This window comes from Fringilla coelebs (genome assembly GCF_963513975.1).
Source record: "Fringilla coelebs genome assembly, chromosome: 5".
In the NCBI taxonomy this organism is placed as follows: domain Eukaryota; kingdom Metazoa; phylum Chordata; class Aves; order Passeriformes; family Fringillidae; genus Fringilla; species Fringilla coelebs.
Window position 1 is genome coordinate 2,792,791 of NC_140033.1, and position 12,182 is coordinate 2,804,972.

Here is a 12,182-nt window from a genome sequence, read left to right on the forward strand (position 1 = left end):
TTCACTTTACAACTTTTTGGAGCTAAATCCTGGTGCCCAGCGATCTTCAGCAATAGGTGCTGCATTTCCTTGGAAGTTTTCCCAAACAACTGGGTTTGCAAACGAGGTACATAACACCTCCTGCTGCTTGTAAACAGCCCTGGATTCCTGTCCCCAGCATGTGCTGGGTTGTTATCTGCACTGATGTCTGACAACTTGAACTGAAGCCCAAGGGGACACTGCAGGTTTTGGAATATGGTTAGAGCTTCCTCCCTGCTTTTATTTTTGTGTGTCAGTTCCACTGACTCAAGGCAGTGGCACCTGGATGCTGTGGGAGATGAAAGGAAAAACCTATCAGGGATGAATAAAATATAATTTGAGTTCTACCCTGAGCTAATGAATTCCTTCTCTCCGTTCTGCGATTGTGCTTTGAGGGAATTTTTCCAAATCCAAAGGCTTCCAGTGCTGGTTGGAGCTATTTCTGTAGTCAGCATCAGCTGGAGATGGCATCCTTCAAGACCACTAGACTTCTTCAAAGAGTGAATCAGGAGGTAAAAAGTCAGGGAGTTTAAGAAGTGGTTGAGTAAATCAGAAAAACCTGAAATCAAACGAACTTCTTTGACAAAAAGGAAACTCTAAGAGGGTAATTAGTCAGTGGTAGATTGTACCCAACTTGAGGCACTCTGGATTAAAACATGCCTGGATTTAGAGGTCTGGAAATGGAGCTGAGCTGGGTTACCCCAAGCCATCCCTTTGAAACCCTCTGGTTTCTTGGTGTGGAGCCTTTAGGGCTCACAAAACTCAGAGCAGGGAATGACCTTGGCATGAGAAGGAGGCAGGGATGAAAGGACTTCCCTCCAATCCTTTACATATTGGTTTTCCACCTGGGAAGGGATTAGTTACAGCTTCTGGCCTTACCTGTGGTCTGCCTCCACCTCCACAGGGTGGTCAACTGGAAATTTGATTCCAAAAGATTTCAACAGCAAGACTCTCCAGAATCTTCACTGGTTTTATTTGTTTGTTTGGCTCATGTTTTAGCGTGGGATTTTCTCATGTTTTCACTTACTTCTTTGTGGTGAGTCAAGAGCTGCCTTCAGAATTGGGATGCATGACAATGACTAATTAGGAAATTTTAAAATTTTCCAATTTTTGTAATCCTGTTGACCTAATGGAAAACTATATAAGAAATGGACATCTTCCATGACATTTTGAGAGCTTGGTTGTTTTAGTGCCCATTTCTATAATTATTCAAGATAAAGGATTTGCTGACAACAGCAACAAAAAAATTATTGTGCATCAGTTAAATTTAGTTGAAGATTCTCCCTGCTCATTGCAGGGGGGTTGGACTAGACAACCTCTAAATGTCCCTTCCAGCCCAAACTATTCTGTGATTTGATGAAAGTCCTTTTATAACATTGTTGGAAGCAGAGGTGGACTCTGCCTGCTGAAAAAATCCAGCTGAGAAATTCTGGCTTTTGGGAAAAAGCAGGTTCCCTGCTCAAATGAGACACACAGAGCTGGAAGCACGTGGTTAAAAAGTGTCCTGGTGCAGCCACATCTTGGATTTCCTGCTGCAGAACACGAGGCCTGATGAGGCAGGACAATTAACCCAGGAAATTGGGACAGGCTATTTGGCTTTTGTTGAAGCCATGAAGAGTCAGGCTGTAGTTCTAAAACAAAGTGGAGGCTTTTCAATTATCATTTAAAAAAAAAAAAAAAAAAGAGGAAAAGAATAGTAACGATAGAGCAGAATCTCATCTGACTTCAGTTAGTAAAACTCCATAGGCTCTGCTGAATTTACATTAGAGCAGCTTCAGATCTGCATCTTTTCAAGTTTACTTCAAATGTCCCCTTTGAGCCTGGAAATCTGGAGAACTTGGGAGCATTTGATGCAATCCCCAAGCAATACAAAGGGGAGCCTGTTCTAATTGGGACTGTCTCATTAGCATTCAACACCACACTGAAAAATGACAAAGGGCTGTGGCTGACCTTTCATTTCTCTCCATGCTGCCAAGCTTATGATAACACTTGTTTGAACTTCATTAACACCATTTAATTGCCTGCATCACAATCAATATGATGTTTCCCTACTGAAGCCTGGCACGGAGGCAAGGATGTGGGAGACTGAAAAGGGGCAGAGCACAAAAAGCAGGAGTCAAAGAGTTTTTCCATTTCACACTGGTGCCCAAAACACCTGCGGGGCTGCAAGGAGAGGATCTGGTGCTCTTTTTATTTCCTCATCCCTGCAGGGACTCGGTCTCCTTTTGGCTGCTTATTGTGCATTGAAAAGAGCTCCTGTAAGAAAAACTTAAAGTCAATGGAGACATCAGAAATGTTCTTAACTTAGGAGTCATCCAATGAAGACTGTTCAAAATAGGCTTGCCAGGTTCAGGATCAAAAGAAGCTTAAAGTGATCTGATATGAGGGATTCAGAATTAGAACATTTGCATTTTATTGTGTTAACCTGGGTGCAAACAGTGCCTGAAGCAGCTGGGGCTTCTCTTGAGGCCATGATCCCATCCACCTTTTTTCCTTACAAGTACAGATACTTTTAGGATAAAGGGAACAGTTTTAAACTAAAAGGGAGAGATTTAAGTGAAATATTTGGAAGATATTCTTTACTCAGAGGGTGGGCAGGCCCTGGCACAGGGTGCCCAGAGCAGCTGTGGCTGCCCCTGGATCCCTGGCAGTGTCCAAAGCCAGGCTGGACAGGGCTTGGAGCAGCCTGGGACAGTGGAAGGTGTCCCTGCCTATGTCAGGGGTTGGAACAAGATGGTCTTTAAGGTCCTTTCCAACCCAAAACATTTTTGAATTGGTGATTCATGAGGCAGCTATGATTTGCATCCCATTAGCCTTTAGATGTCGAGCTCTAGATCTTGTTAGGAAGAGCTTTAGGAGCACATTTGGAGCACACAAAACACACAGCCTGTACCCTTTTGGGATTTCACCTACCTGGTGTGTCAGCCTGGGGTTTCAGGGCTCTGAAGTCACTAGGAAATCTCTGCCTGTGCAATGCTTGTGATGTCTGTTGGCCACTTTGCAGCTAACTTTAGAAAGAAAGACAAACTGGACCAGTCTAAAGCAGTAAAAAGCTGCATGTACCCTAACATTGTGAGTTATTGAGGTTTTAAGGAGAAAATCTGAGGGCTTTAAAAAAAAGCATCACATGAGAGGTGCAAATCCTGGCTCTGCTTTAAAAGATGAGTTATCTGTGCCCCCTCTCTCTCTGCTGGAAAGGAGGCTCAAGAAGCAGCATACCAAAGGTCAAGGCAGGGGGTGTTGTCGGTGGAGATAATAAAAAACAGTGCTGGAAGGGGCCTCGGGAGGTCAACCCGACCATCTCCTGCCTCAGGGCAGGATCAGCTCTGTCTAAAGCCTTCCTGACAGATGCTTGTCTACCCCTTTCTTAAAGGCCTCCAACAACAGAGCCTCTGCTGTCCTCAGGCAATTCATTCCCGTGCTTCCCCGTCCTTCCCATCAGTGTTTTCCCTGCTGGGCAGCCAAAATCTCCCTGGCTGTAATTAAAGCTCAGGCATTGCCATGGCAGGGGGTACAGCTCATTCCCTGCCTCTCTGGGGCAGCTTTTGGCGTATCTGAAGATTGCTCGATTGTCTTTCTTCACTTTTCATCTCAAAAAAAAAAAAAAAAAAAACAAACCCCAAAACATCCCAATGTTTTCTCATCACACTAAAAAGCTGTTCTTACGCAGCGCAGCTTTCAGCTGGCAAGATGAAAATGTGTCCTCCATATGGGGAGGGTGCAGCCCCACACATCCTCTGCTCTGAGGTGGTGCTGGGTGATCTCCTCTCCCAGAGGAACTACCTGAGCACCAATTCACTCTGCAGCCACTGAGGCAGAGCTCTCCATCAGCCCTCCGCTCCTTATTCCGAGGGGAGGAGCAGCAAGAAAAGCCATGAGCAGGCAAAATAAAAGCATTGCCCTTTCTAGGGCTTGCACACACAGAATTGTTCCCTTCAACAGCTTGGGTTGGGAGGGACCTTGAAGCTAATCTCATTCCACCCCCTGCCCATGGGCAGGGACACCTCCCACTATCCCAGGTTGTTCCCAAGCCCCATCCTGCAGCCACACAGAGAAAAGCAAGGCACCGTTCTCCCCAAGAATATTTCTGGGTTTCACATTCTCAGAACCTCAGAGAAAGGAAAAACAATTCGTATCTCATTTGCTGTGCCCGTGTGTGTGCCAAAGCAGAATGCAATGTGGAGATGGTTTCCCCACAGGGATGGTGTTTTGGTTCCTTGCCCTGTCAGGGCTGTGCAGCCCCACATTTCTCTTCAGAGAGAAAAGCAAGGCACAATTCTTCCCAAGAATATTCTTATCTCATTTGCTGTGCCTGTGTGTGTGCCAAAGCAGAATGCAATGTGGAGATGGTTTCCCCACAGTGATGGTGTTTTGGTTCCTTGCCCTGTCAGGCCCAGGTGTGTGTGTGTGTGTGTCAGGACTGTCACTGACAGTCACGAGATTCTGTGTAGTGTGGGCAGAGCTCAGTGCTTGGCAGATTCAGTCTGGATGTGATGTAATATAGTGTAATATAATATATACTAATATAGTATAATAAAGTAATTAATTAGCCTTGGATAAGATGGAGTCCTCCTCATCATTTCCCCCTGCCATGGAGGTCATCCTGTTTCAATGCCATCCTGGTACCAGTCTGGCCTTGAACACTTCCAGGGGTGGGGCATCCCAGATTTCCCTGGGCAATTTATTCCAGTGCCTCACCAGCAGCTCAGACGCTCCCCTGGAAACTCAAAGTGCCATTCTGTGTCAGTGCAAGAACTGACAGCATGCCCTTGCACTGCTTCAGTGCATCCCAAAAAGGAGCTGGTTGCTCCCGAGCTTTCCACCAGCCCTTCCCTGCTGGAAGAGTCCCCCATATCCCTTTCACACACCTCTCCATCCTTCAGTGGTCTGGATCCAGCCGGCTATTGCATAACCCTAATTATGTTATTGCTGTAATTGCGTCTGCCGTCTGCAGCACATGGATTCCTTACAAGCTTTTCATATGCTAAAATGATTATTAATGAGTGCAGTCCCATCCCAGCGACAAACAACAGCCATGACAAAAAGATCTTTTGGAAGGCAATTAGCTCCATGCTAAGCTGCCTAAACCATGGGCTGTGCTGGGAAATTTCGGGCTGGGGAGGAAGCACTGGCAAACGTGGCTTTTCTCTTCTCTTTTTGATGAGTTAATGAGTTACTGAGTGGCAGCAGGCACAGTCATTCTTGTGAAACAGCTCCACTAAGGAGTCTTTCCCTGTCAGAGCCGAGGGAAAGAGCATTTATCCCTGGATAAACACAGGACAAAATGTATTCCCAGGTCACTGTTGTGTCGCTTTCCTTGGGAAAACAAAACAAAGCAAGATAAAAACCAAAACGCAGCCCAGGGAAAGATGAGGTTGGAAGGAACAAGAATAATTATTTTTTTTTCAGTAGAAGAGTACCAGCTGTATCCTGGTACATCCCAAATCCTTCTCCATCCACCAGTGGCAAGGGAGGGTCTCCTGGGCTCTCTCCATTCAAGGCAGGCTGGGGTGAGTTGCTGTTCCCGGGGTATCTGAGAGGACACATCCCATGGCCTGGTTATCCTCACATCCTGGAGTGCTGGAATGATGGTTCACCCCAGTTCCTCATGATTTTAATTGCTTATGAAGGCTAATGAACAAACTTCCTGTTGTCACATCAGAGGATGGAGAGCCTTGAGGTAAGAATAGAGGCTGCTCCTGTGAATCCAGAGAAACTCAGACACATAAGGCTGGATCTTCTGATCTCCACCTGAGGATCTTTGGGAAACAGCTGGGGAAGGATCCACTGGAGAGGAGCAAAACTGGAGAACAGCAGCAGCAGCAAATCTGCTCAGGATCTTCACTCCCTGACCCTTTGGGGGCAGATTAAACTGCATTTACTGCTTTGCTTTGCCACCTTTCTGTCTCATTCAGAGAGAATACGGCTCAGTGTTGTGTTCCCAACCTTCTGCTGGCTGTGGAAGTGTGTCAAAGACCTGTCCCTACCTCAGGTGGGACCTGGTGTCCCTCCACAGGTGACAGGGCACCTCGCTGCCCCTGGCCCTGCCTGCCAGCCCAGCTCTGCCGTGGGAGCTGTCAGCTGCAGGGGAGATGGAAGCAGCACAGGCAGCCCTGCAAATTCCAGCAGTGGAAACGTGAGGGCCTCTGGGGTCTGGTGACAGCTCCTCAGTGGATTTTGCATTCGGGGTATGCAAATGGCAGAGAGGCTCTAAGTACCTCTGAGGATCTGGGCTGGAATGGAAGGTAAATAAAGACTCAGCAGGGATGTTGTCATCTCCCTGCTAGGATGCTTTAATACACACATTCATCATTTCTTTGGAGAGCACAGTGATGGCTTCATTAGAGACTCTTCTGCATAAATAAGTCACTGGGCCATGGCAGAATTTGGATGGAAGGATATTATGTCTTCTCACTCATCTAGATTGAGGCACTGGAACATGTTTGTTTCCACTTCTTTCTCTTTTATTTTTGCCACAAAACACCTTGGTTGAATGGGAAATGACTGTTTAGGTGTGTGATGCCAGGGAATTGAGTCTGGAGAAGACCAGGATGCTTTGGTGGGTGATGGCCTGTGACCCCAGGGATCACATCCTGGGAGTCTGTCATGGCCAGAGCCCTGAATCTGTGATTCTTGAAACCCAGATCTGTGCATCCCATCCTTGGCTTCAGGGAACATTTCCTGCTGCTTTTCCTTGTTTGGATGAGTCACAGGAATGTTGTGCTGCTGGGAAATGATCTCTGCAGGGCTGGAAAGGGATGGGGAGCTTTCAAACCCTTGTGAGTCACAGACTCAAGAGTCTGTTGTTACCAGGTGGAAAGGAAACAGGACAAACTTGGAGAAGGAGTTGATAAGTGGTGTCTGTGCTCCAGTTTTTGGGAGCACCCTGTCCCTACACCCACTATCCTGCCACCACTTGGTGACAGCTCAGCCAGAGGGGAAAAGGAGAATTTTAATTTGTGTTAGAGCCAGACTGGCACTTCTGATATCCAAACCCATTTATTTTTGCTGTGGTGAGCCCCCTTCTCTTCTCATTTCACCCATCAGGAGGGTGCCTATTCAACATTCATGAGGAGCTGCTCTCTTTTCAGGTGCCATAAATCAAAGTATTTCACTGCTTTGCAGCCTGTTTTCCCCACAAGTCTGTGAATTGTGCTGCTGGCACATGGATTTTTTTTTCCAGTGCCAAGGCACATCTTGCTTTTTGACCCTAAGATTCCTTGTTTTCTCAGCCATTGTTATGGATTTCACCAATTCCTGTGTGCAGCACAGATCTGATCTTCTCCAGCAGGTGATGCCAAGACCTGTTTAGGTTTTGCTGTGAGTGGCAAAGGTCTAAGGAATATTTCTTCCACCTGCTCAGCATCTTCTCCTGGGGGTAGTTCTGCAGGACAGGACCTCCTGGGATTTCCAGGTGCTCACTTTACTCACAAACAACTGTCCAGGTCCACCTGGGGACTGAGGGTCAGGCAGAGTGTAAAGAAAATCAAACCCACACCACTTTTCACTGGAGCACTGTCAATGAGGAATATTTAGACCACGGGACTGAGTTAGACTAAGATTTCTGGCTGGTCCTAAGCCCAGAAGACAAAATGCCAGGACTCCAGGGAGAGAGATGTTTTTGTGCCTGCTGGAAGTTGCAGTAAAATTGATGAGGTTTGCATGAGTTTTTATGGTGAGACAGAGTTTAGCTTTGGAAAATGTCAAGCAAGAAGGACCTCTGCCTCCTGTGCCTCCCTCTGCCAAGGATTAAATCAGCATCCCACCACCAAAACCAGGTTATCAACAGAGACTGACTCATTGGGGTAAATCAGGGTGGGATTGAAGGGCACAAAGCCAGGCTGAGCACAACTGGAGCTCCTGCTGTGGAAGGGTTTCCCCCCATGCTCTTGCACTGCTCTGTCCTCCACAGGCCACTCCAGCAGCTGCTCATCCTGCTCTGTCACAGAGTATTTTCCCACTCACCCACCTCAAGGATCCTCACCACACAGCATTTCCATGTCCAATTTCTCTGCAGTGGCACACAGCCTCCATCTCAGCAGGTGTCTCCACGCTGTTTACAGGACACCTGTCAGCTCTTTTGGCTCCCCATCCCCTCTGCCTCCTAATTATAAAATTGTGGATTGCTGCAGCTATGGGCTTTTTTTTTTTTCTCTCCTTCTTCTTATTTTTTTTTCCTTGTGCACAAAATGTCAAATTGCAGAAATTAAAAATGTAAATGATGGTGTCTAATTAACCAGTTGACAGCAGAGCACAGCTGCGAGTGACAGTGACTGATTACCTTCTGCAAACCTTGTCCTCCAAGACCTGCCTTACCCAGGGGAGGAAGGACATCAAAAATAGCAACTTCCTTAAAGAGACATCACTCTGCAGATGGAGCCTGCTGGGCAGTGGTTCTGGGGGATCCAGATCCTATGGATAAACCCCCCAGTCCTCCTGAGCCCCTGGGGAATGCTGTTGACTCTTAGGAAAAGCAGATTTTTTTCCCAGTCAGACTGGAGTTGAAGGCTGCTGCCACAAATATCAGGCCAGCTTAAAATATGGGGCAAAAAGGAGATGCTGAGCAAGAGAGTTGTTGGGGTAGAGTGGATTGAGTGTGGAAGGTGGGTGATGTTAACAATGGGGGCAGATGTAGTGGTGAGAATGGTGCAAGGAAAAATACTAATATTGGGGGTTTTTCTGTGTGTGGGAGTGAAATCCTGAGCTCTCAGTGGGCAGCAAGGTCTCTCTGGGAAGAGAGGCAGGGCTAAAAGCCCTTGAATGTCTGACAGAGTGATCCAGCTTCAATCCAGCTCCTATTGACAGCACAGGGAAAGTTCACAGGATACTTTTTGGGGCTTCATTCTCAGATTGGGGTGAATACAAGACATATGTGGTGCTCAGGATGAGTGCTCAGTCATTTCCACCTTGACTAAGTTCACCTTTCTTGCTGCAAAAGAAGAGCATGAGCAGGCATTTCACTGAGGAACCAGAAAAACCCAACACAAATTGTGGTGGTTTTTTCTCCTTTTTGTTTGTGGATTTGAGGCTTCATTCTCAGATTGGGGTAAATACAAGACATATGTGGTGCTCAGGATGAGTGCTCAGTCATTTCCACCTTGACTAATTTCACCTTTCTTGCTGTAAAAGAGCATGAGCAGGCATTTCACTGAGGAACCAGAAAAACCCAACACAAATTGTGGTGGTTTTTTCTCCTTTTTGTTTGTGGATTTGAGGCTTCATTCTCAGATTGGGGTGAATACAAGACATATGTGGTGCTCAGGATGAGTGCTCAGTCATTTCCACCTTGACTAATTTCACCTTTCTTGCTGTAAAAGAAGAGCATGAGCAGGCATTTCACTGAGGAACCTGAAAAACCCAACACTATGTGTGAATTTTTTCCTCCTTTTGGCTTGTGGATTTCACTTCTTGAGCTCCAGCTCTTCCCCTCAAGACACCCCTGTGTTTGTGCCCCTCAGGTACTACTCAGACATTGCCAAGATGCCAGCAATCAGTGACCAGGACATGAATGCTTACCTGGCTGAGCAGTCCCGCATGCACATGAACGAGTTCAACACCATGAGCGCGCTCTCCGAGATCTACTCCTACGTGGGCAAGTACAGCGAGGAGGTGAGAGCTGGGCACACCTCTGGGGGGACAGGGGACAGCCCACCCATCCCCTACCTGTCTGCAGCCTGGCTGGGAGGGTGGAGGATTTCAGGAAGGAGAGGCAAGGCTTGGGGTTTGGAGAGGGAAGGTCTGGGATTTTGGGTTTCCTCAGTACTCCTCTCTGGATCCCTGTTTTCTGTCTCTCTCGTTCAGTCAGGCTCAGCTGGTTTGAAGTAGTTGATGGTCAGATGTTAACTCACTGCAGAGGATCCCTGCATGAGTTTTACATCCACAATGGCCAAAAGTTGTTTAAGGACTGGCCCACCATCATTCCAGATAGCCTAAAACGCCCCAAAATGGTCCAACACAGAGCTGAAGGTGTCCAGCATGGTTCTGTGTATTGAAGGCCATGTGAGGCCTCTTAGGGCATCTCAAGTGGCATGGCCAGGTGGTGGATAAAGCTCATAAATAGACAAATCACAGATCTCCAAGAACCTATTTGGTTGGTTGCAATCCAGAGGTCTGCATTGAGTCAGATCAAACCCCAACTCCCTGCCCAGCTCCCTCCTGGCTGACTGACTGGCCTTGCATGATCTAAGCTAAGCCTGGGACCTGCCTTAGAGAAAGCTAATCCCTCTGCTGTTTTGAAATGCTGGACTCAGTCATTTTGGGGAAAGAAACTGAAATTCCTATCACTTCTTCCTCTCTCCTTTTCCAGATTCTCGGAGCCCTCGATCAAGACGACCAGGCTGGGAAACAGAAACTTGCCTACAAACTTGAACAAGTTATAACCCTCATGAGCATAGACAGCTGAGAACTGTCCTGCCAGGGACACCCTGGGAGGGATAAACCAAGTCGTGCCTCACTCAAGATCATCATCTTTACCAAGTGCAAGTTTTGATGGGCTGTAAGCAGAGTCACCCAAACAGCGCTCCTCTCTCTCTCTCCTCCCCCTCTCTCTCTTTCTCTCTTTTCCTTCTCTTTCCAAACCTATGGACAAAGCGACAGAGCCCCAGGGGTTAAAAGAAAAGACTGCAGAGGAATCTTGGCTCTGGGGCCACGAAGACATTTGGGTGGAGCTCTCCTTTTCACGGCTTCCCCTCTGCCTTTTGCCCTAGAGACAAACTATTGAACACACAGGAAAACCCCACCAACCCTCCTCCAGCATCACATCCTCACTCTGCAGAGGTGAAACTGGGAGGTAACTTCTGTCATGCTGCTTTAAGTGCCCTCCGAGGGCTGTAGCCTCTGGAGAGGACATGGAAATGAACTCAGTATTACTCAAGTGTCCCCAAGGGGAGGGCAGCCTGCCTGCAGGGCTCCTGGAGGGCAGAGCCATTGCAATTCTATCCCTTGATAGCGACCCACTGCGAGAGGAGGCTCCCCGAAAAATGCCACAGCTCTGTCCAGAGCAGGGCCACTGTGGCTCATCCTGCCTGGGCAAACAGCTGCTCTCCTGGGGCAGGGAAAGGGTCCAGAGGGGATGAGGAGACCGACGCTGCCCTGCCCATGTGTTTCATATGGTTCTTCTTATTTTCCCGAGAGCCGCGTGTCCCCCTCCGTCTTTCCCGTCGTGTCCTGTTGGTCGTAGCACTGCAGCAAAACGCTCTCTCTGCTGGGTGGCACCCTGTCTGTGGTGGTGGTCCTGCTCCTCCTGGCCATGGAGAGCACAGCATCATGCCCCTCGTCCCCACCTTGGCTTGGAAAGCAGGAGCCACCGGCCTTGGTTTGTTCCAGGCAAGGAGCTCAGCCTCAAAAGAAGATCCAGAAGGATTTTTTTTTTTTTTTTAAGCTGTTCTTTCCATTTTGTTTCCTCAACTGGAACGCAGCTGTTGTTTTCCCACAGTGGAATATCAGAGGGTTACTGAAATGCTTGCTGTGAAGTGAGGTGGTGCACGGGGCTGATGGTAAAACCTTCCTTCCAAGCCGCTCCTAAGAGGAAAATGTCGCCGCACATTTTGGAAGGAAATCTTGGAGGAAATCCAAATGAAACACTGCAAAAAATTCTTCTACCTAGATCCCCCCAGCTGAACTGCCTGTCTTCTGGAGGTCTCTGAACTGCTGCGAGCCCATCTGCCTTTTGGTGCCAACTCCTGGCCTTTCCTCTCCTCCATTTCTGGAACCAACAGGCCTTGCTGAAGGCACAGTTGCTGCCTAGGAAGGATTTTATCTCTCTTTGCACTTCTTATCCCTTCAGGGATCGCTGTCACCATGGGACAATTGTGGGGGATCGCCCTGTCCCTGTGCCATCCTCTGCTCAGCTTCTGCAGAACATCTCAACTTGTTTCATGGCCAACCAAAGGGGAGTGAGCTCCTGCATCTCTTTTGCCTTCAGCTGTTCCGTTCACACGGCCGCCAGCCCGGATAACACCAGGATTAGGGACCCTCGGGGTGTGGAGAACCTTCCTGGTTCACCAGGGAGGCAAGAGCTGGGTCAGCCTTCATCTCCCCAGCCATGAGCAGATGGCTGATGGAGGAGCGGCTGGGGAACCAGCCCACGTCCACCTCACCCCATCCTTGGAGCAGCAGCCTGCATCTGCTTTGCACCTGGAGGGAGGAAGGGGTGCAGGCAGGGT

The 12,182-nt window shown here is 48.1% G+C and overlaps 1 protein-coding gene across 1 annotated transcript in view; it reads left to right on the top strand.

The window, feature by feature from the left end:
• PLXNA4 (plexin A4) overlaps positions 1 to 10,420 on the top strand; it is a gene marked incomplete at both ends in the record, with an annotated part of 438,509 nt that extends 428,089 nt beyond the window's left edge. The window contains 2 exons of the mRNA XM_084206497.1: positions 9,477 to 9,627; positions 10,325 to 10,420. Of these exons, the coding sequence (XP_084062623.1) occupies positions 9,477 to 9,627; positions 10,325 to 10,420 (247 nt within the window). The remainder of the gene's footprint in view (positions 1 to 9,476; positions 9,628 to 10,324) is intronic.
• Positions 10,421 to 12,182: the final 1,762 nt, after the last annotated feature.